Source organism: Miniopterus schreibersii (genome assembly GCF_964146895.1).
Source record: "Miniopterus schreibersii genome assembly, chromosome: 1".
NCBI lineage: Eukaryota > Metazoa > Chordata > Mammalia > Chiroptera > Miniopteridae > Miniopterus > Miniopterus schreibersii.
The window spans coordinates 85,138,994-85,164,949 of NC_138101.1; the positions used below are offsets into that span (position 1 = coordinate 85,138,994).

Sequence of the window (25,956 nt, forward strand, 5' to 3'; positions counted from 1 at the left end):
GTGATCTTATTCACTCCCTTTTAACTTTAAATATTTACCTTATGCATTCTTTTTTTTTTCTTTAATGTTTTTATTGATTTTAGAGAGAGAGGAATGGAGGAGAGAATGAGGAACATTGATGTGAGAGAGGAGAAACATTGATTGCTGCCTCCTGCACCCCACTGCTGGGGATCAAGTGGGCATTGAACCCGGACCTGTTGGTGCATGGGACGGTGCTCAACCAACTGAACCACACCAACCAGAGCTCCCTTTGTTGATTTATTAGGGCTAAAACTTTTGCCTTTTTTCCAGAATTCTTTGGTCTGTTATATGATAAAAAGTGTTCTGGAAATGGATGATGGTGATGGTTGCACACAATGTGAATATACTACTTAACTCTACACTTAAAAATGGTTAAAATGATAAATTTTGTTATGAAACGTTACCACAATGAGAAATATATTCGTAATATTTCTCAAACAAATCCTAAAGTACTTTGGAATGTTTATCTTCTGAAATGTGAAGAGAATTTAGCACATATAACTACCCTCTGAGCTCTCTTTCTTCTTTTCAATATTACTCCTTTCCAGATTTTAGTTCTGACTTTTGGAAATAAATTTAAAAGTAGGTATTGTTTTTAGAGTTAATAGTCAGTAAATTTATAGAATAGTTTCTTTAGTCACCATTGTTTTATTCATCCTCATTTTCCCTCTCTGGGATAAACTTTTTGCTTAAGTAATTACCAAGGAATTACTTCCTTTATTGGAAAATCTATGGCTAGTAAACATTCCTAAACTCTGTATGACTGACCATGTCTTTTTTTCACCCTCCCTCACACCTTATTTTAAATAGTTTACCAGAGTAAGAAATTCTAGTGCGACAATTATGTTCCCTCAGCATTTTCCAAACTCTGTTGTCATCTGATACCTAAAGTCTTGGGAGAATTCCAATGTCAGTTTAAGTTTCTAAAACTTCATAAATACTTGTGTCTTTTCTCTGAATGCTTTTAAAATATTCTGTTTTCCCTGATATCCTGCAGTTTTTCTATGACACATCAAGGTCCTTATTTTTTGGCTCATTTTGTGCACCCCTGTATGTATAACACTTTACATGCTAAATTTGAAGTCATGGTTTTATTCAAATCTGAAATATTCTCAGCCACTATATTCTTTAAATATTACTCTTTAAATATTTATTTTCTCTGTTCTAGAAATTATAGTGGCATATATTAAAGTTCATCAATCTACCCTTCATATATCATAGCTATTCTTTCATACTTTAAAATCTTTTTGTCTTTATGTTATATTCTGAGTTAGTTTCTTAACAATATCTTCCAATTTATTAATTCTCTTTTCAACTGCGTTCAACTTAAAATCTGACTTTATTTAAACTTTTCATGATGAGTTTTCAGTTTAAGTTTTCTTGAATCATAGTCTTGGAAATTTAAAATAAAATCCAATTCTTTAACATACCAATTTTGAACTTAGTTTAAATTGCTTCTTTTTCCTTTTTATTTTCCCCGGACTATATTTCCCAATTGTGATTTTGTTTACTGCCTTCCTTATTAGGTTTTCTTATGCCATAGAGCTTTATTTTGTGAGCTTACGTTAAGTTGGAGTTCTCTCTCATGATTCTCCCATGTAGTGGTTTTAGGTTATTTTTCTTAGGTTGTTCTCCATTCTCCAGTCAAGCATTTTATTGTTTCAAGGCTCCTGTACTGCCATGATACTGCCATGAACTGCCAGGATCTCAAATATATAGTTCTTACTCCTGTGGATAGCTGGGTCGAGGTAATAGTTGTAAGGCAGTCTTGGTCCTTGCTTTGTAGGCATTCCGCTTTATAAAGGGTGCATATAAAAGCCACAATTGCAATTGTTTTCATCCCAATTTCATGACTGCAGAATCTTGCTTGCATACCTCATTTCATTCATTCTTCCATCAAACTAGAAGGAATTCTGGTATTGATTCTCCTACAACAGTCAAATGTGCAGCCAATTTTACCCTTTTTATTTGGTGCTAGCCAAAAAGGTCTCTGGAATCAAACTTTTCTTACTAAACTTTTATAGCTTGCTTTTTTTTTAGCATTTTTATAGTAGTGTTGTCTTATTTGAGGACCGTGGTCTAGTTCATCCTGTTCAATTTGCAGATGAGTTCTATGGAAGAGACTTCTGGGCACCTAGTCTATATCCATTCTCTCCTTCTTCCTTACAGAAAGAACCCTGAAAAATGTCTGGCTGAAAAACGATTAAACCTGTATATTACACGAGCATAAAATTTTAGTATAATAAAAATAAAATAGATTTTTGTCTTCCATGGTCTTTAAATCTGCTACATATAAATAAAAATTCCATGTGGCCTAATTTCTTTCCCGCTCGCTTTAGGCAAATCAATACGTAATGGTCGTTGAAGTGAAAAAATTCAGTCTCATTTTGGTGATCTAAATGTTCAATATTATGTGATAATCAAAACCCCAAACTTAAAGTTGTGCTTCCTTCCTTCCTTTTGTAGAGTCCAGCTTTAGGAGGTCTGATGACCTTTTGAGAGTGGTGAGTTGGCTTTTTTCCCCTCCCTTCACCTCCTCCCTTTACCAACTGTTTCTGGTCCACCTGGCATCAGTCTGGGGAAGGAAAGGGGAAAGCTGACAAAGAGCAATCTTATTTGAATTGTGCTTATGTTCTCTGAGCCTACCAAATGTTTATAGAATCTGTAGATTTTTCAGAAGGCTGTTTTAGAGTCCTTTTGCTCTGGGGTCCCCTCAACTTCTGGCAAAACCACCCTGATAAACCTTTTATGAACCACCAGGAGGACATGATTAATATGAGTAGGATATTCCATCTCTAGACTTTGTATACTTTTGATGTACTTCTAAGGGGGAGGCATACAGTTGTTTCCCAATGCCCCCGCCACTATTTCATTCTGCCCTGCCATTATAGGCCAACAGCCACTGCCAGCCACCTTTAGATATCTCATACACATGACACACACCAGTCCTATGAGCTTTACAACTGTAGGGAACATACGCGTGCTCCCTGAGAGGTCTCTTTGCAGTCCACTTCACTGCTTTCTTTTAGTGATGGGGCAGGGCTCTGCATGGCCAAGGCATCTTTATAAGTCTACTCCTTTATTCACCTCTCAACACTTCTCATAGCTTCAATGTTACACAAGGTGTCTAAAATCACGATTTCTTATAAGCTGATAATCTAATTTTATTAATCTTTACTTCTTAATCTAAACTTCCACTGAATATCTTGTCATGGTATATTTCTTAGGAAATTGAGGTATATTTTAAAATTGTTAGGTGGCGCTTCTGGTCAAGTCTCTTTTTCCCATCAACCCTATATATTTTGAAATGCCTGGAAAAAGGTTCTGATGGAGTACCAGGCCCAGAATATGTCAGGAGAAGCACAGCTTTTCTTGAACAAGTGAAATGACTCCAATAATCATTTATCTCTAGAACTTTTATTATAAGAAAAATGATTTTTCCTTAGGTTTTTAAGTCACTATAGCCAGATCTCTGCTACTAGAAGCTGGAAGGCTTTCTAATTGATACATATCCTAACATAGAGAGAGGTAAGGAGATTTATCAAGGTCACTCTGCTGGCCCAGACTCCCTTCTATGCCCTATTCTGTATCCTGGGGAAAAGACCTCTATGGATTGCACTCTTCTCTACATTCCCCTGTTGGCTTTCTATTGGGTTTAGCCAGTGGGAGCTGGAGTTTGGAGGGTGAGAGGAGAGATAATTTGGGTATGTTTTGCCTGCTTCCTCTAGCTTCTCTACCGGGGTAGTCTGTGTATCCTTCAACAACTGTTGCTCCTGCTGTGAGGCCCTTTCCACAGTTCCAGCTCTCCCCAGCAGCTGGTGATCCATGATCCACTCCTTGTACCTTCAATTTATACTCTCTACTGTCACTAGTACCTTGAGCCCCAATATCACTTTTCGTTCCTTTAACCTTGCCTATACCTTCACTAATGTAAGTATTCTTACAAGTTTTGTTATTTTAGCCATCTGGGGTAAATGATCTTTTCTGTTGGGTCCCTGACTGATTCTGATGTACAATTATTAAGTGTTGTCAAGGCAGCTCTTCTAATTTCATATTCAGTCTTCTTTCCCTTGCACCTCACAGTATTTCATATACTTAATATTCAATGAATGATTAATTTTTATATACTGTGATGCTTTGCTATAAAAATAAAGAAACATAGGCAAAATACTCATCCATATGGATATATATTTGTTCAGTAGGGTGATTTATCCTAGTAACAGTATAATATAAAAGTAATATATTATATATAATTTATCAGTATATACCTTTTTATGTATATAACTTATATTCTCTCAACATTATAAAAACTATGACCAATAGGAAAGGACAATACTTTATAATTTACATTGCTATAAAGAAAATTCTTATATCATTTTTAATTCCAACAAAATAGAAAAGAATGATATATGTAAAACCTGTTTCCTATTTTGAAGGTTTTTGTCAAACTAAATGCACTCTCATTCTGACACTCTAACAAGTAAATAATGTTTTCAGTTTTATTTACGATATAAAAAATATAATTATCGGAAAATATTCTCATTCTAGAATGAGAATTCTGTATATTGTTAGATGGTGGAGCCACTGAAACAGAAAGATTTGCTGTGAGGTGATCTCACATGTTTTTATTCTGCCTCCCAGGCAATAAATTCAAAGGGATGCATTTTTCTATACGCAATATCTAAATGCATGTTCTCTCCCCTCTGTCCTTTTTCTTGCTGCTCCTCATGTGGTATTTGATTTAACAAGTTTGTGTGCTCACTCATTGCCCACACATAGAGAATGAAAAGGCAAGTAGGAGTTCTCTCAACACTGTCATAATTTCTGGAAAATTTTTTTCTGTATTGTGTGTTACAGTTTTCATATGATTCTCACAATTCTTTATCTTTTAACACATAGCAAATAGAAGGATAATATAGACCTATAGACTTATAGATTATACAAAACTCCAGCTACTGATAATGGATAGTCATAATTAAATTTTAATCTTGGAGACATAAACAATTGCCATTACCTCTTTCTTCCTCCTGACGAAAATAAAGAAAATAAACTGTCCTCTTAGGAGGAATACAAACGATGTCCTATATCTCAGAGTTACTATGGACAGCAGATTAAGGCAATGGCAAACATAAGCTAGGGCTGTCAGAGGATTAGAAAAATCCCACAGGGGTTTCAAAATTGAAATGCATTTAACTACTTAGATCTGTCAACATTTCACTAGTAAGGGGATAAGTTCAAAAAGTTCTACCTCATTTGCTAGATTTTGCTTCTGTAAGGCAGAGTTCAGCCACCTAGCAACAGCACAAAAGATTCTACTGTGACATAGTTAAACTCATGCTGGCTGAGCAGGAAGAAAAGCTATGTAGGATCAAGGCAGAGCTGGATGGCCAGCAGTGCCAGGGCCACTAGGGAGCCTGGCTTGGGAAATTGTAAAATTCAGTCTGAGGAATGACTTTTTGTCAGCATTCTTTGAAGCTCAGGTCTCTGAGCGCCTCCACTAGGCTGTATCTCTCTCTCACATTCACCCGGGTGCTTTGGACACATACACACACATCACACATAGCCAAGAAAGAAAAGATGTCATTTCCAACCAACCGCCACTCCATTAAAGCTCAGCTGTGCACATGCTAGGAAAACTGATAAAGTAAAAACTGTGTCGATTAAGAGGGAACATTTTCCTTTGAAGCTTTTTTAGGGTGGATGAAAAAGCGGCCTTTTACACGTTCCTGATCCTTATAATATAGACAGCTATCTCTTCCTCTCTCTTTTAAAGCAAGGCCTTTGGCATTAGATACGGCCCCAGAAATAACCCACCACTTTTCTTCCAGGAGGAGAGAACTATCTACTTAACAGTCAGGTCATACCAGGGACTTCGGAAAATATCTGGATCACAAATCCCTGTCAGCAATGACCAGTGAAGGGAATCTGGGCCATGTCCTTCCTTGGAGAATGCCCTCCCTGGATGAGTCAACAGGTCACTCAAGAGGCACTTGCATCAAATTGTCAAAGCAATGCCGCTTTCCGCTGTGAAAGCTTACGGCTGGCATGGCAAGGCTAAAACCAATTTAACAGTCAAGTGTACAAACACCTCACGTGGCTTTCTTTCTGGGAAAGGGGCAGAGAAGGCAAATTAGGGATCACTGTGCTTTTCATTTTCATAACTCTTTTGGCACATGCGATGGGAGAAAAAGCCAGCTTTGGGAGTGAGGCGGGGAGGGAGGCCTTGGTGAGAGAGGCCGTTTGCTTCATGTGCAATCACATTCCTGGTCCGTCTGGCTTGTTTGGCTCTACATGGGGCAGAAAGTGTGTAATGCTTTCTGACAACGGGCGAAGAAAACCGAGGGCCAGGCGCATTCATCTCGAGCCACTGTTAACAGCAGCCAGTTGGCTCTGCCTTTTACTGTAAGAGATGTTCTTGTGTGTTTTTTAAAAAAATATTCTCTTATTAAGATCTCTTTTTTAAAAATGCATTTCTAAGTTACAAAAGCAGTACTTGTTAAGATAAAAATGCAAAGTGAAAATATGAAATTGCGCTTTTCCCCGAAGCCAGTTTCCCTCTGCAGAGGTCACTTGACAAGTCCTCATACTTTGAGGTGCACACGGCTTGACTTGTTTTCGTTTTTCACACATACACATTTACATGCTTTCTCCCCCGACACATGCATATTATCTTGGAATTTTCACTTTTCACCAAACATTATAAATACTTTTCTATGTCAGGATTTATATTTTCCATTTAAAAAATTGTTATGTAATATTCCATTACACTATTTTGAACTTTTAAGTTTTTTTTATAACAGTACTGCAAAATACCCAAACCAATACATTTATCCATATCTTTCTTGTTAATATGCCAGTAGCCTAATTATATTCCCATAATCTATAAATAAAAGGGCCAGTGTTTCTACATCTTTATAATTAATGTTTATTACTAAACCACTTTTCTCAGTTTGACAGGTGAGACTGGAATTTCAAAGATTTATTTTGCACTTATTTATTAATATGGGTTGAAGTTTTTTCAAGTGTGTTGACCATTTATATTCCTTGTTCCATGAATAACGGTTGTCTAGTTATCCTATAAATTTTATTGCTTCGAGGGGACACTATGTAAGTATTATAGCTAATCCTTGTCTGTAGTATATACTGAATATCTTTTTTTGTGGTCTGTTATTGTGCTTTTTAAAATGTTTGTTTATGGTGTTTTTCACCATAGTGCACTATTAGTTCTGTTTAAGGTCAACGTTTCAATTTTCTTTTCTGGCTGCTAATAAACTTATAAATGACATCTGTACTGCAATATTTTAAAATATTCCCTTATTCTATATTTTCTCTCAAAAATTTTATATATGTTTTCTGTTTACAAATCTGGAATCAATTCCTCATGTATAGTGTCAATAATTTATATTTTAAATAAATGGCTAACAAGTTTTCTAATAACAATGATTACATAATCCAACCTATCCACTCTCATCACCTTGAAATACCACCTATTTAACACTAATTTTACATAGTTACATTAACTTAATTGTAGGCTTTTTATTCTGTTCCAATAGACTATTTGTTTATCTCCAGCTCCACAATATTTATTACCATGACATTAGAGCAAGCTCCAATACCAAGTAGAGCAAATACCAATCCTTAATTTTTGTCATTAAATATTATATTTATTTTTCTAGGTGAACATTAAAATCCATTGGTCTTTTTCAAAAAACAGACAAAAATCTAAAACACTAAAAATGTTCTTTGGTTAATTGTCATTTGTACACTGTTGAATGTTGCTGCTTCTAGAAAGTAAGTTCGTCAATTATTTTCTTATCCATCTAATCAGGTCTTTGAGTGTCCTCCCCTTCATTTGAGCTTTTTCGTTTTCTTTCTCTGGGCCTTAAAATTTTCTGTTAAGTGTAGGCCTATTTATGTTATAATAATTGCTGCTATTTTGGAATAGAGCTCTTTTCCAATTATCTTCTTCAATGACTGTGTTACTGGTAAAAAGGAAACGTATCTAGTCTTGCATATTTATCTTGTATCCATCTACCATGCTGAACTCTTGTTATTCTAATAATGTCACAGTTAACTTGCTTGAATTTCCAAGCTGTGAATATCTGCGACAATATCAGTGCTGCTTCTTTCTCCTTTTGCTTGATCCTTTGGCTGAAACATCTCTAGCAAATATAATAATCCTAGTGCTAGCAGACCTTTCCTTTTAATTTGGCTTTAAGGGAAAATGCTTTCAGTTTCTTAAAGAGATACCACATTTAAATATTTTGGAAGGGAGGGACTATATATTTGACTTTTCAAAAAATTTCTACTATGCCATTCAATCTGCTCAACCTTAATCTCTCTTTCCTGGGTCAATTTTGGTAATTCATATTTTCCCATAAAATTGTCCCTTCCATGTGTTGGATTTGAAAAAAATACACCTATATGGCCTCTCAACCTTACTACATAAAAGATGGTTAAATGCCCTCCCTTTTAAATTGATTTTTTAAAACTTTGAAATGATTTTCAGTTATGAAAATTTCAAGTGTTATTATGAATATATTCTTTAGCTTTTTGCTGTGAGTACTATGTTTGAAAAACAGAGGCCATGATCTTAAATTGTAATGATTTGTTCTGCGTTCCACCCAGGAAAGAACTATTTTTGGTTGCTATGGAGATGATTTCCATAATGTTAAAAAGAAACTGGCAAACACATTACTAATGCTTCCCACTTAGATGTAACATTTTAAAAATGTTCTTTAGTAAACAAAACAATTATGAATTATACATTTCAGCAATACAGAAGTCAGTTCAATTCATAGCTCCATTATGGCAGAGAGTGCTTTTCTGAGTGATGGCCATTTCCTTACTCTCCCTTAGAAAAAGGTTAGATGATTTTCTCAAAGTCATGGAGTTAGTAAGTGCGGATGGAGTTCATACCCAAAGCCAGGTTTACCTGTTTTTAGAGTCATATCCCTGTCCTCTTTGTACGCTGCATAGAGGACAGAATTTGTAGGCATGAGGGTTCCCAGAAAGTTCTAGAGAGGAGGTTCTACACAAGTTGGGACATGAAAGACGAATCTGGGATTTTTCAGGTTATTCAAGGTGGAAAAGTATAAAATGGGCAAATGGAACAATATGAACACTCATAGGAATAAAAGTGCACAGTGTGTTAAATAGCAGCAAGCACCCAGGTGCAATGAAAGCTTAGCTCTAGAATTTCTTCAGGCATTTGATTCAAATATGCTCATAGAATTTTGCAATCACAGAATCATGAGCCACTTACTCAAATCTCCAAAGAGGCCACATACTGCAATAGTTGATCACCTATGAGTATAGACCCTGGTCAAAGGACTTAGGTTTGAATCTGAATTCCACAACTTTCTTGCTCTTTATTTCTGGGAAAATTACTTAACTTCACCTGTAGGTTTATGTAAAGGCCAAAGGTATGTCAGATATTTAAGAGTTGCCTGACATGTATTATTGGTAATAATACACTCTTCAGATTTTTAACATTTGAGTCAAATGAAGGAAAAGCTACAGAATACTTCCAGTGACTAACATTTTTTCAATTTTTTTAGCCTGCACCAGATGACAACTTTCCTACATATGGCCTGAGGGACACTTCTTAACTGTTCCACGTTCCACTTGTACTCTGTTGTGGATGTAACCTAGTTTATTCAACCACTCTCCTATATGTGGGTGTTTAGGTTGTTTCCAATATTTTAAAATTATAAAAATGTTACAGTGAGTAACTCCGTAGACATGTATTGTCATAATGTTGGAGTTATACCAACAGTAAAATTTCTAGAAGTGAAATTGTTAGGTCAAAAATCAAGTGAATATGTAGGTTAGTTAAATATCGACAAATTCACCTCCATAGGAATGATACCAATTTGCATTTCCACTATCAAATTGCTTGTTCCTTCACATTCTTGCAAATAGAATATGCTACTCATTGGAGAGGTGGGAGTAGCATCTTAATATGGTTTTAATTTGCCTTCTCTTATGAAATTGAATAGTTTTCATATGTTTAAGCATCATTTTTTAAATTTTGAAATCAATCATTGCCCAGTTTTTGATATAATGTTTGGGCTGTCCCCATATTTTAAAACAGTCCTTTAAGTATTAGGGATATTTGTTTTCTTCTGAGCTATGTGAGCATTTTCTCTCAGATTGTCATTTGTTTTTTGATATTGCTTATGGTATTTTTGTGCCAGGAAAAGATTATTTTAACTAAATTTTATGTATCTAAATTTCTTCGTAGTGTCTTTGATTGCATTTGAACTTAAGTCATTGGGGGAAAAAAGGCATTTTCATGCATCCAGATTTTAGAGAAATTCACTATGTATTTCTCTAATATGTGTATGTTTTTACTTTGAATTCTGGTCCACCTGAAGTTTATTTTTGCATGTGTACAGTATGAGGCACGGATAAAATTTTATCTCCCCCCCCCAAATAGCTAACTAGTTACCCCAACACTCCTTTTTAAAAAGTCCAGTTTTGCCTAGTGATTTGAGATGCTATATTTATTATTTATTCAATTTTTGTGTGCACTTGGAAATATTTCTAGACTGTCTATTCTATTCCACTGTTCTGAACAGTCTATATTGACTCTTGAAGGGCAACATGATATTGCTTTGTTAAGAAGGCCTTTATTCTATTTATACTAGTAGGGCTACTCAGGCCCCTTCAGAGTTTGACTTTTTCAGTATTTAACTAGCTAGTTCCATGATTATTTTTCCATATGAACTTTAAGATAAATTTGTTTACCCACACAAAAAGTTTGTGGGGTTTTTTAGGGGACTCTGTTAAAATTATAGGTTAACCTAGGGTGAACTCAAATCCTTACGATGTTGAGTCAGCTATCCAGAAAAGGAATTCTCCTTCATCCTGATCAAGTCTTTCAGGATTGTTTTTTATCATATAGGTTGCTTTTATTGTATTAAATTTATTCCTAAGTATTTTATCTGTTTGTTTTTATTATGAATAGCATATTCTTTTCCATTTTCTCCTCCAGTTTTGTTTGTGTATAGGCTATTTCTGAATGGTAATTTTATATCCTCCAACCTTACTTACTGAACTGAGTTAATTTTTATGCTAAATTCTCTAGGGTTTTCCAAGTATACTATCATGATAACTTCTTTTCAAATTCTTATGTTTTTTGGGGGGGTGTATGTCAAATTGTATTGCCTACTATCTCCCACATGATACAATATTAATTGTCAATGAAAATAGTGGTCATAATAAAAATCCCTTTTGTGATTCACTATTAAGATGCTGAATTTAGAAATAAAAATGTGTATTTTATTATGTTAAGGAAATATTAAATAGATACCAATTCATATTTTCCTTAGTGCTTTTAAAAAAATAATCAGGAATGAATATTGAATGTTGTCAGCCATTTTTAAATCTGGAGACAATCACAATAGGTTTCCCTGTTTCTTTGCTCAGACATCTAATGCTAGACGTATCCCTTTCCCCTATTATTTGGCCCTTTTCCGTAGAAGCCATGAGAATATTTTTTATTTGAAAGTCTAATATCTTTACTAGGATATGTCTTGGAATTGCCAGTTTTGCATCAGGTTTTCTCGATAACTATTTGTTATTTTATTATATAAATTTACATCTTTTCATTGGACAAAATGTTTTCTTGGATTATAGTTTTAAGCATTAGTTATATTCCATATTCCATTGTATGCTTTTCTCTTTAGAGACTCCAATTATACACATGTTCTTTATCTTCTACTTCAACTTTGACTCTTTTTACTTTCTCTCATTTTGATTCCCTTGGTTATTTTCTCACCTTTGTTCAAAATTTCTTAACAAATTTAATTAAACTCCATTTTCCCTTGGGAGAATTGTAATTTTGTCTTTCGTTTTTGTCTTATAGCTTTCCTGTTTCAAATCAATTCTTATTTAATTCTTACTGTTCTGTTGTCTATTTGTATTCAGACTTTGAATTTCTCAGTTAAGGGTTTTTGTTTCTTCCCTATTCCTAAATGTTTTTCTAACAATATTTAAATGAGTTTGGAGTTAGCGTCTTGGAGTATTTTTTTTTTTTGCTTCACGTTTCTTTGTTTGTTTGGTGGGTGGAAGTAGAATGCTCACAAGCTAAGTTTTATTTTAAACAGTGGATTTGTATAAATGGAAACTGTGCTTATCTCTTCATTTCAAGGCCAAGGTTGGGGATTTGAGGTAGATTACAGGATTCCAGTTTGAGAGTACTCGCTTTTGTGATTGTAGTAACCTTGAGTTTCTTTAATGGATGAAAATATGTTTTATTTATTTTAATTTTTTGGTAGCTAGTCTGTCCTACAAACTGTAGAGCAGTTATTTTTCAGTATAGTGAACACATCATATGCTCACTCAATATGCTTCTAGCTGCCTACATAGAAAGTGCCCAATAGTTCCTTGTGATGGGTAGTTTATGGTGAGGTAATTTATTCATATCTCAATACATTTAAGAACATATTTAAAAGTACTGATACTTTTCCTCAAAATTTTAGGACTTCCAATTTGTATTCATTCTTTATTCAGTATATTATTTACATAGATCTTATAATGTCAGGTATATATTAAGTACTAGTCATGAAAGGTATGGAAAACATGACCTTTTTTAAAAATATATTTTATTGATTCAGAGAGAGGAAGGGAGAGGGAGAAAGACAGAAACATCAATGTTGAGGGAGTCATTGATCAGCTGCCTCCTGCATGTCCCCTCACTGGGGATCGAGCCCAAAACCCAGGCATGTGCCCTGACTGGGAATCAAACAGAAATCTTCTAGATCATAGGTTGATGCTCAACCATTGAGCCACACCAGCTGGGCAAACATGACCTTTATTTTCTAAGACAATTGTCTTCAAAATTTTTGTCCACACATTCTCCAAAAGACTTTTTGAAAAACTTTGTAGTTACTTTAATATTAACTCAAAATTAAAATTTTAACATTAAGCAATTGCAAAGGATACATTCTCCAGGCTACTGCAAATAAAACTCTTATACGTTTTAAATGTAGACACTGAAATGTAAATACTAGGTGACTGAATACACATCATCTTCCTACAAAAAGTAGGTCAAGTTGTTTGTCTTTAGCAGTTAGAAATATTCATTGTTCCTTTTATTCCTTAAACTAATATTTTGATTTTCCTTTCCAAAAGATTTCTATCCTAATTTATTTTATACTTTAAAGCCTTGAATTATGTCATTCTGCAATAAAATAACAATTTATTTTTAAATTTTCAATTTCCATAATTATCAAAGTTACCTTTACAAATAAAACTAGTAAAAATTGGGCAAAACAAATTTTGATAGTCACAAAGAATACAGTTTATTGGAAATGTTAATTCTTAGTGGGTTAGACAGGGCAGGTTTTCATAAAACTTTTAAAAAATTGAGGTAGTTTTAAATAAAACTAATACTTGTAAAATAACAAGGTGACAGGAGCATAGAGGAACCCAGAAGAAAAAATGAGCCATTCTCTCTGGTCGGTCTGGGAAGGGCTTCTCAGAGAAAATGTCATTCATATGGGATCTAAAAGATTAAAAGGCATTCTTTGGGCAAATAAAGTAGACAAAGAAAACTCAAGGCAGAAGGAACAGTGTGTGCAAAGTTAGGAAAAAGAGAAATGTACCCTATGTAGGCGACAGGTCTTTTTGGACATGATAAATTCGCGATGCCTATTAGATATAGAAATAAACTCTGAAGGAAATTCAGGGTTTTATTAGCAATTGAATTTAAGAATGCAAATTTCAGTGCACAGATTTGGGCTGCTGATGAACTGTATTCAAAGTTTATAAATCAACCCAAGCTTAGATGGGATCCTGTAGTAAGGTGGGGCAGAATTATAAACACTGAGGACTGGAGCACGACAACATTTGAATGTCAGGAGAGAGAGAGAAAAACAGTAAAGGAGAGTGAAAAGGTGGCCAGGGATACCCCAGAAGCCAGGCAGAAAGAAAATGACCCTTCCTCAAATACTGCCACCTTGAGAAGGTCAGAAGTGAGAAATTACCATTTTTATTGCCTCCTTAATTCCAGGTTAAAGTGGCTTTCTAATATAAGAGCTTCCTAGAAATGATATTTAAAATTTCCTAAAGTTTTTTTTTCTTTGTCATCACTCTATATTTTTTCATTTCTTGTTTTATTAGATTACAGGTAGATAAATTGGCTGAGCAAAAACATCTGATTTTATGAGGTTTTTCTTTTTAGTCAAATACCTGACTACATTGTCAACTGTTCCATGGATATAAGGAAATAACATATATAATTCTATATGTATTTTAATTTCATGCTGTTTCCTCTTTCTCTCTTTTAGCCCTGCTGACTTGATTTTCTTTTCTTTCTTGTAAATTCTTTTCTGTCCTGCATATTTAATTGCAATTTGTATTTCATAGCTCAGTCTATTTTTTCTAACAAATACACTGATGTATCAAAATAACATATTAATCAAGCGTCTTTAGCTAAGGGATAATTCCCCTCTTCTGGCTCATGCTCTGTTTCCTCAGCCCTGAAACAAACCTGTCAAGGCATTGGTGCTGCTCAGGTAAACACATGAGAAAAACATGGTTAGCCTGGCAGTTTTTACTCTTGTGGATAATTATAAATTCCCCGGAACCCAAATGACTTTCTTATCAAGTCTCTTTTTTCTGAGATTACTGGTAAAACCTGAAGGTCCTTTCTCAAGGTATCTTAGATCTCAAGAGGAAATCCAAAGGTTTTGGGGTTAGGCCTCCTCAGGAAACAAGCAAAATCTTATAATCGCAATGACCTGGATGAAAAGTGAGCTTTGATCTGCTGTTCTTACTTCTTTTGGTGACAAAGACAATGAATTCCTACCTGGTAATGAGAGAGTAGAGCCTAACATGAAACCAACACCTTTCCACAGTGCCCTTTTATTACTCAAAAACTGTATATTCTAGCCCTGGCCAGTGTGGCTCAGTTGATTGGAGAGTCATCCCATGCACCAAAAGGTTGCAAGTTTGATTCCCAGTCTGGGCACATACCTAGATTTCGGGTTTGTATGGGAGGCAACCTATCAGTGTTTCTCTTTTTCCCTTCCTCTTTCTCTAAAAATCAATAAAGATATTCTCAGGTAAGGATTAAAAATAATACTCTTAAATCCAAAAATGAATACCTGTATGTGACAAGTGAATTGGACACTAAATTTACCTGGGAGTAAATTTGACACTAAGTGCAATTAGAAATAATTTACATGATTATTTGGCATTTCAGTAAAACATGCTATGCTTAAAATAAAGAGTTGTGCAAGGATAAATTAAAGGGTGAACACTGCAAGATTTTTTGTGAAAGCAAACATTTAAGAACTAAACAACCATTAGTAGGATAAATGAGGTTAATTCAATGATGAAAAACTCATACATTAAATTATGTATACTATAGAGCATAAAAAAGAATGATACAATAATACTGATGGCTACCATTCCTATAATATCTTGTACGTGTCAGACACTGTGCAGAGTGTTTTACATATGTGAGCCCCTGTAAGTCTCATGCCTACAGGATGAGGTAGGTGGTGGTGTTTTCTCCATTTTACCGAAGAAGAAACTGAAAGTCAGGCAGGTTAAGGACTTCCCCCAAACTACAAAGCCAGTAAGTGGTGGATGTAGAGATGTAGAAGAACAGCATGGTATTTCATAAAGAGAGAAAAAAACCAAGGCACAAAGGAGATGCATGTAATTCACATTTCTGTAAGAAACAGTGTGTGCTTGTATGCGCACATGTGTTTGTAAATGGGAAAAATATCTCCTAGTAAATATAGGCCATACTACTATTGAGTGAGATTTGGATATTGGAATTTCTACTTTTTGTCTGTTACATTATGGTATTTTAAAAAAAATTTACTTCAATTATATATATATATATATATATATATATATATATATATATATATATATATATAATTGTAGTTCACAATTGTAAATACCATATTACAATGTAAAACATTTTCAAGTCATTTTTCACACCTATGTTGTAGATAGCACTAATTGCAAAGATCTGTTATTATCAGTGGTAATTGTAATTATTTAGGTTATTTGAAAAATATTATTTACAATCAAAATTAATATATAAAAATATTCGATGGATTTTCCAGTTAGGAAATTGCCTTCTACATTTGCTGCACTGATTTCCTTTCTTTAGTCCATCCCGCCCTCAATCCTTCTCTCACATCTTTCATGTTAGAGTTTTCTTATTTGAGTGAAACAAGTTTCAGACATCACCACCTGGATTTCAGTTTTTGAAGTTTAGTTAAGTACATGAGGATGTTGCCAAGAATCTACAACTCTGCTTGCTCAGCTGAGACTAGCCTCAGTGTGGGAGTCTTCTTGTCCTCAAGGGTTAGAGAGCACAAAACTTCAAACTTCCTACTGTAAACAGTTGATACTAAATAACATTATTCACAAATGTCACATGATCTCACGCATATGTGGAATCTAAAGAACATAATAAACTGATGAACAAAATAGATCCAGTGACTCAGAAGTATGGAACAGACTGAGGAATCTCAGAGGGGGGTGGGAGTGGGGAGGGATTAAGCAAAGAGTTTATATGTATATATGCGTAACCCATGGGCACAGACGACAGTGTGGGGAAGGCCTGGGGAGGGGAGTGGGTGCAGGATGGAAGGGGCAATGGGGAAAAAAGCGGGCATTTGTAATATTTTCAACAACAAAGATAAATTTCAAAAATAAAATAAAATAGCATTCACTCATCTGGCATTCAATATATATTATTTATGACACCATTCTCGGTTTCTTTCAGGAGATTTTAGAAATTAATATTATGCATCTTACCCCTCCATCATGTTATAGTATGACAAATTAATTTCTATGAAAACTGATACAGGAAAAGTATAATTTTGTTGAGATGTGAAATATATTATGTAATGAATCTGAGAGATAAAACACTTTGAGAAACCTTTTAATAATTGTTTCAAAAATGCTAAAACTGTGTCTAAATATATTTCATCATAAATTTTTGTTGCTGTTGTTTTAATTAATAGAAGTTTTTGCTTTTTTAAGGGACAAAAATAATTTCCTAAAATATGAGTGTTTATCAGAGGGATATAAGGACTTAAGCAATGATTAGTCAGTATTTTCTAGATACTTTTACATGTTTCCTATGACTTGAGTCTCAACCTGCAATCATTTCTTTAATAAGCAAAGTAATATGTCCATTGTTCTGCTAGATTAAAAAGTCATAGATGCAAATATAATAGAATATGCATCATTTCCTTTGGAATTTATGAAACTTTTGCACAGTTCTCTAAAGGATGAGAGAAAAAAAAACAAGCAATCTTTGGTAAACAATGTAAAAAATTCCCCAAAGAAATCACAAGGCTTTTTAAATTTATTTTTCTTTAAAAAATATTTTAAATATGCAAAGGTATTCCTTATCTGTCCCTTAACTTTAGCTATTCATAAACATCCACTGCATAAACCAGAAATAAGTCTTATTTATGAATTAATTTTATCCTTTGTTGTTAGAAAAAAAGAAATATAAAATTAAAAATAAAAAGAGAAACAGACACTGAGTTAACCTGAAATAGGATACCCCCATAAAAAATTTTTATAACCTAATATAAATATTAAAAAGGAGTAATGGGTATTCTAAAAACTATATATCCACATAATATAAAATTCTGAAAGGCATAAAACCATGTTAAATAATTGATATTTTTCTAAAAGGCACTCACATTTTCCTTTCTTTTATTCAGACAGATACACACAAATAATGCCATTATCCACTAATTTTACCTTAATAACCACATATTCATTGATGCTGTATTATATCAGCTTCAAGAAAAATAAGTAAGCCAACTGCAATTAATGTTAAAAAATATAGACAATGCTACTTACCGACATATAGGACCAGTTTTGTCCACTACACAAGTCCCACCATTTCTGCAATAAGCTATTGGACACTCTAAAAAGAAGCATCAGAGAAAACCACAGTTAATTAGAAATATTATTAGCAAGAAGATGGTCATATCACTGTTAGTCATTGCATTAAATCTAATCACTGAGAATACATTGCTTTGTCGTTGCTAAAAGCACAATAAGTCTCCTAGGCTACTTTGTAGCCCCAAATTTATCCACTGGCCCTGCTGCCTGGGATGTGTTCATTCTCTTCTTGAGCCCTAGAAAAGTGGACCAGAAAAGACAACTCTCTTCTCCCCTGGATTAGGAAATGTGATTTGCTTTTCCAAGGGCATATTCCCCACCTTGCCTACCCTTACTCCCCCCTATTGAACTAATCACAGTAGGGAACAAGGTGCTGAAGAATTAAGAATTTTACTCCTCAGGCACCAGGAGGCAGGCTCAACCAAACAGAGCAGATGTGAAATTTCCTTCATAAACAAGGAATTAGCTGGTTTGATTAAAAATATGACAAAGCATAAATAGATACAATCCTTGTTTGATAAAACATTTTACGGTTATTTTTGGTCTTAAGTACAATTTTAGTCTTTCTTAAATAAGAGGGGTTTTTTTAGTAAAACACCAGATGCTGTAAAGTATGAAAATGCACACAGATGCACATTTTTTCCTGGGGTCATTAATTATTACTTTGATTGCAGTGAGTGGCACAGAGGCCAGCTTTTGGTATGTACTTCCTTGAGCTGAATAATGGAGCACTGAAGAAAGAAGAGAGGCATTGGTCAGAACGAGAAGTGAATCCAGGTATTTTGGAGGAAAGAAGATTTGCAGATTAGCTCTAATGAGTTCTTTTAAATTTTTGCCTTCGAGCCAGGTTCTTTATTCATGAAATGGAAAGGCACAGTACACAGTATTTTCATCTTTAATTTACTCAAAACAATTTAAAGAAGATGGTAGATGAAATGGAGAAGGAGAATGAATATGACTAGTTAGTGATGAAGAGACTAAATATATCTCCAGTAGAGAAGTACGTAGTTCACTAGATTGGAACTAGAAATTTATAGGGTTGATTTGAGAATTAGCACAGGCTCCCGTGCTTTTTAGCCGCATTGATATATCACTGCCTTGTACCCATTTGCATTGGTTATTATGACCATGTGTCTGGAGGTCATTGCAATTCATGGCTGACTTTATAGAAAGATCATTCTTTGAAAAATTCAAGTTCGGGCCCCCTGAGGTGCATCACTTTGGAAAAGTAGGAACACCTATAAACTGGACAAGTGATCAATGTAAAAACACAGCTAAATTTTAAGCTTAAATGTAAATAATTTGCAACTAGGTACCTATCTTTGTTGTTGCTGTTGTTTCTCTCAGTGTGTATAGAGACTAAGGAAGTGCCAGCTATGACGGGGTGGATTGCTGGGAAGACATAATCATGTGAGTCCTGATTTTCCCTCCATGGTACCTACTCACTTAATAAGTTGTGCGACTTTGGGCTAGGAACTTTAGGTATAAGGTTCTTCATGTTTAAAGTGAGGATTATGCCCGGCTGGGCGTGGCTCAGCGGTTGAGCGTCGACCTAGGATCCAGGCGATCGGGGTTCGATTCCCGGTCAGGGCACATGCCCGGGTTGCGGGCTTGATCAATGACTCTCATCATTGATGTTTCTATCTCTCCCCCTCTCCTTTCCTCTCTCTGAAATCAATAAAGATATATTTTTTAAAAAATAAAATAAAGTGAGGATTATATCACCTCCTTTATAGGGCTGTTGAAGGATAAATTAAATTTATTTTTAACATCTCTAAACTAGTCAATGGTATGCATAGATTTAAAAATAATTGTTCCCATCCATCCTTCCCTTTGGGGGTGTTCTTTGAACTTGCCGTGAAATCTAATTTTCATTACCACTGCACTCTCCAACTTCTCATCTATCTCCCCCCCCGCCCCTTCTGTCATGGGCACCAGCACCACTGCCATTTACTGCAGATCTGCTCTATGTCATAATCTGTCCTAAGAGTTTTACCAGTGTTACCTCATTTAATTCTCATGATATGATGTGGTACATCCCATACTTATCCTTTCTTACAGAGGGGGAAACTGGCTCATAATATAATGCTCAAGTTAACAGCAAGGAAGCAGCAGATATTGAACTAAGTTCTGGTGCTCTCACTCCAAAGCCTGTCAATTTAGAAATGTTGAATGATTTGCTATTCAGCTCAGAATTTCTATAACCCCTTGCAGTTCGTGATGTTATGGGATCATGAACCCTTTGAATCATACGGTATTTGTGCATTGCCATGGATTAAATACCCATATACACAACAAACAGCAGAGGAGTTTCAGGAGCTGTCTGGATTCTAAAAGTCCACCAGGAAGCTTGGACAGCAAACCAGGTTCCCAGTTGGCAGCGATTGCTCTCTGTCTCTTGAAATCCCAGCACAGGGACTGCAGAAAAGATTAACTGCTGCTAAGAAACTGGAAATAGCTCCACAGGACTTGCATAAGAAGTTTTTGTTTGGTTTTCAAAAACCTTCTGAAATGTTATTTAGCTATATTATTATCATTATTATTCATATATTAAATTATATTCATAATATTCCATCCTATAAATTTATATTTTAGTGCCTTTTCTTAATTCACTTTCAAATAGCTGATTATCATAATTATAGTATCACCACTGCATAACCTTTATTAACCTCTACTACTGCAAATGACTGGAAAAGGACTTTCGACTTAAATTAAGATGGACAAATTCTGTTCAATGATTTCCTGTTGCATAAGCAGCCAAACTTGAAAATAATATGTCTTTCTAGTGAAAGTTGGGAACAAGGCTCAATGGAAATACTTAACCTGCAACATCCATACATTGCCTGAGCTTGATGTTCTTGTTAATGACTTAAACCTCCAGGTGAAGGGACACCAGCTGCTCACCACCTGTTGGGTGACCACTGGGAGAATTATTGGATGCTGTAAGGACTGGGCTCATAAAAATCCATGAAATGCTTGGCCTTAAAGGAATATGATGCTTGAAAGAAACAGGAAGGTGTAATGGGCACTGACACATCTTAGCGTGGATTAGCATCAGAGGTATTCTTAAAAACAGAAGCCTTGACTTTATTATGTTTGATTGACAAACTGAAAAGCAAATAAAATATAGAGAACACATAATATGGATTTTATTTCTGAAAATGGTTTCACTAGTTCTTTATTTTACTTTAACCCAAAAGCTGTGGCAATATGACCTATATGTTTAAATGAACTATAAATGAATTGGTGAGTGATTAAAATAGATGGGGCAACAAAACTGTATCCTCTATTATTACCTACAGAATCTGTGTCACTTAGTATGAATGGCAGGTCTTCTGCTTTTCTGAACATATTTTTAAAGGTAGGACATTTAAAGCAGACAATCAACTATAGCATATTATATTATATTTGTTCTCATATAAAATTATCCTAAAGAAAAGCTCACCTTTATGTAAATAAATTTGAGTATTGGACATAAGTGCTGTCTTAATAGTTTCCAAGAATGGAACTGCCTTATTAATATCTTCCTGACTATCTGAAAAGAGAGCAAGAGGATTTACTTTTGGTGTCTAATTGGATGTATGTGAAGGCATAGTAGAGAAATAATGCCAAAGAACATTTATCTTTGCCTATTTTATGAGGCTAGATTTTTTTCACATCTTAATTTTCTTTTGTATTCGTAAAATTTAGTGTCGTGTGAATATTCCTTTTCAGCAGTGCAAAAAAACATTTCATACACTATGATTGGATTATAATTGTTGTCACTTATAATATCCTTCTTTCTTGAAAGATACAAAGAATATTGTCTTACAAAGATAAAAGAATATAAAATGTCTGCAATTTATTTAGAAAATATGATTGAATACACCTTTTATCACCAATTTATATTATTTTTTAGTTGTGACAGATTTAAATTGCCCCCTAACGACCTGTTACTTTATATATCTCCTGTATGTAATAAAATTTCAGTTATTCAGGATGGGTGTTAACAATGGGCTACAAAAATTAGAGCATTTTAAGCAGTTTTGACTAAAGCATAACCACAAATACACAATATCAACTCTTATAAATGTTTCAGTTACTCAGGATGGGTGTTAACAATGGGCTACAAAAATTCGTCTATTATATAAACCAAGCAATTTGCATCAGATTATTAAATACTAATAACCTTAAATTATAGCAAGTTAAAATTATTTGATTTTTTATTTTAAAACATTTATATAGAATAAACAAGTTCATTATATTATATATTTGTAATATTTATTATTTTTTAAGATTTCTTAAATTGACTTTTAGAGAGAGAGAGGAAGGGAGAGAAAGAGGAAGGGGGAAAGAGAGAGAGAGAGAAAGAGAGAGAGAAATGTCGATGTGAGAACAATACATCTATGGGCTGCCTCCTGCACCCCCCTACTGCGGATGGAGCATAAGCTGGGCATGTGTCCAACTGGGAATCGAACTGGTGAACCCTTGGTTCATGGGGCAACACCCAACTAACTCAGCCACACAGGCCAGGGCTACATTTGTAATATTTAAATGTCAACATTCTTCCTGCCCCCAAACCAATAATAGAAATGCAATTATTTCCTGCTTTCTGTTATTTGAATTTCAAGTTTTACTGTTATTATGGTCTGCAGATTAAGTTACTGTCTTATATTGTAAAGGAATACCTGAGCAACTGGACTCGTCAAGTTGGAAGTCCATGCAGTTGGCAAAACCATCGCAGCGCTGGTGAACTGGGACGCAGCTGTTAGAGGACGTGCACATCAAAGCTCCATCAGAACAGCGGATGTTGGCTGGGGAAAGAACAACCATCATCATCTTTTTCTTAAAAGAATTTTTTCCAATGAAATAATAGTGTATTGTATCATCCCTCATTTTTCTAGTCCTATATTTAAATTATCTATTAAATCTAATAAATTAAAAATTTCTTCAAAGAGAAGTGTATTGATGGAGTCATTTCTCAGTTCCGTATTATGAATGTATAAAACACATCATATGTACTATGTGGTCCAAATTGATTTTAGACTAGAGGCAAATTTACATCAGGGAAGATCTCTGTTGCTCCCCTAATGTCTCTGATATTATGTGCAGTTGAACTGATAGGTACTGTTGCTCCCTTGAATGTTCATTTTCCAACTGAGTTATTAGTCATGAGTGGGGACAAAGCACCTGTTAGATCTGGGTGATGATGTCGGTCACTGCAGCTCCACATACTAGGACTGTATGACTTTATAGCATTGTGTTAGTGCGTGATATAGGTATTTTACAAATCCCAGAGTCTCTTGTTAGCCTGACATCAAGAAACAAGCATAAGTCTTACTCATAAGGCTGATTGTTTTGGAAAAATGTCTTCATTGATGCCTGTCAAGGGTACTGCCAGTTCAATGGCAATCTAGTCCTGCAATGTACTGGGCTTCCCTTGGATGCTCCCTTAGGCCTTAAACTGTATTGCTGGTGTTCCTCCCTCTTGTTTGCTAGTCTCTTGAAGATTCTGGCTTCTGCTAAAGCAGCAGACTATGCTGTAGCCTCCTTTTACGAGTTAGGGCTGAAACAGAACATTTCATTCCAGGCTGCCATCATGTACCTCTGTTCTCCTGATGACTTGAAAACCTGGAAATCAGCAGATCTGGGTTTCAGGCCTGATCTCTGTTTTCACTGGTTCTACCTCCATTTTGCACCAAACCAATGTTTAATGTCTCCAAGCCTTTTTATGTGATAGCTCTTCTATCTAGCATTGCTATGTGTTTGGAATAGAGGGAAAGTGTCAAAGCATGAACCCACTGCACCATCTTCTCAAAAATACTAGATAGGTTTAGAAAGCAATAAATAATAATGATATTGGTCTACACTGTTTCTGCACCCCTGTTCATCTGAGTCATATAATGTGGAAGACGGCAGTGAACAACCAGGGCTTTCTGGGGCTTAACCAAGTTCAATGAGAACAGCTCTGCTTTTCTTCAATAAACTTAATGGTATCATATACAATATCCTATTTGAACATTTTAATCCAAACCTAATGATAAAAATTTAAAAAGGATTGACTTGGGAAGTAACTTCTATTAGAATTAAGACAATTTAGTTCAAACTTCTTAAGCTAAATGGACAGTTTAGAAGCCTCAAGAATAGAAATCCCCATGTATGGTTCTTGCACATATTTTGTCAGTTATTTCACAAACATATTTTTCTTTAAACATATTTATGGGCTGGAAGGAATTGTTTATTTAGCTATCATAGGATATCGGCAGTTTAATTTTAGAATTGCCTATCAAAATTTACTTTCAAGTTGGATATAAAAAATGATGTTTTTAGGAGTATGTATTTCCATTATTAAAATGCTGGTTCTGAACAATTAAAGTGACACTCTTCACTCAGCAGTCCTTCCTGAAGTGCTTGAACATCCATTCAACACCAATAAATATTATTAAGCTGTCACTACATGTAAGACACTGTGCTTAGCACTTCAACTGAAGGACACAGGGGAGGCATTTTTAAAAATAGAAATCAGGACATATAAAGCAACAAAAGCAAGATAACAATACTAAAGTGATCAACAGTTCAAAATAATACTAAAAGAAATGCCATAAGGCCAGAATTAGTTGGCAAAGCATTGGAGTAGATAAGCATTTTAAAAGCAAGAGATTCCTTTAGTGTAGGAAGGTCTGTAAAGGCTGAAAGTAAGAGTAGTCTTGAGATGTGCTTTAAATTTTAATGTTTCCAGAGAAAAGCCATTTAGCACAGTGGGAATAAATCTATAGACTGACTGAGAATCAAAAAATTTGATATTGAAACTGTGAGTAAAGCAGTTTGCCTTTGACTGGGGAACTTGTGTAAGAAGGTGGTGCAGAGAAACTTACAAAACAAGGTTGAAACCAGATTTCTAAGGTCCCAAGAAAAAAGATAATCTTTAAGCTTCTCCAAAGGGTTAAAAGATTTTAGGGTATACATTGACAGGATAAGTCACATTGCGCACCAAGTAAACTAGAAAATAGCATAATTTCGAACTCATAAGATGAAGAGATGCTTGTAAAATAGCATGTATTATGAATGCATCTCTATATCCACATGTGTATGTGTGTATATATACATATTTTATTATCATTTTTTTTGTATTTCAAGGGGCTGAGAAACAATATAAGATGATAGTTTAAGGTTTTAAATAATATAATATGTTGCAATTTGTATACAAATATAATAGATACTACTCAACTATTGTAAAGCATTATTTTGAACTCTTCTGTCAGAAATACTAATCCATTCATATGCTTCCACCATATTTCCAGTGGGACTGATAGCTTATTTTTTTTTAAATTTTATTTTTTGTTTAAAATATTACAGATGTCCCTTTTTCTCCCCAATGACCCATTCCACCCCGTTCCTTCCCCCTCCCCAGTCCCTCTCCCCACCATTGTCAATGTCCTTGGGTTGTGCATATATGCATATAAATTCTTTGGTTACTCTCTCCCCCTCCACCCACCCGCCCTCCTCCATCCCTCTGACATTCGTCAGTCTCATCCATGCTTCCATGTCATTGAATCTATTCTGTTCATCAGTTTATTAAGTTCTTTAGATTCCACGCATAAGCGAGATCATATGATGTTTGTGTTTCTCTGCCTGGCTTATTTCACTTAACATAATTTTCTCCAGGTCTATCCATACTGTCCCAAAGTGTATGGCATTCTTCTTCTTTACAGCTGCATAGTATTCCATGGTGTAAATGTCCCACAGCTTTTTTATCCACTCATCTACTGATGGGCACTTGGGCTGTTTCCAGATCTTAGCTATTGTAAACTGTGCTGCTATGAACATCAGGGTACATATATTCTTTCTGATTAGTGTTTCAGGATTCTTAGGATACATTCCTAGGAGTGGGATCACTGGGTCAAAAGGCAGCTTCATTTTTAATTATTTGAGGAGCCTCCCTACTGTTTTCCATAGTGGCTGCACCAGTCTGCATTCCCACCAGCAGTGCACTAGGGTTCCCCTTTCTCCACACCCTCACCAGCACATGTTTGTTGATTTGTTGATGGCAGC

The 25,956-nt window shown here is 34.9% G+C and overlaps 1 protein-coding gene across 1 annotated transcript in view; it reads right to left on the reverse strand.

Annotated features, from left to right (window-relative positions):
• MALRD1 (MAM and LDL receptor class A domain containing 1) overlaps positions 1-25,956 on the reverse strand; it is a gene marked incomplete at its 5' end in the record, with an annotated part of 544,166 nt that overhangs the window by 76,773 nt on the left and 441,437 nt on the right. Inside the window, 2 exons of the mRNA XM_081144915.1 lie at positions 17,881-17,947; positions 22,593-22,718. Of these exons, the coding sequence (XP_081001041.1) occupies positions 17,881-17,947; positions 22,593-22,718 (193 nt within the window). The remainder of the gene's footprint in view (positions 1-17,880; positions 17,948-22,592; positions 22,719-25,956) is intronic.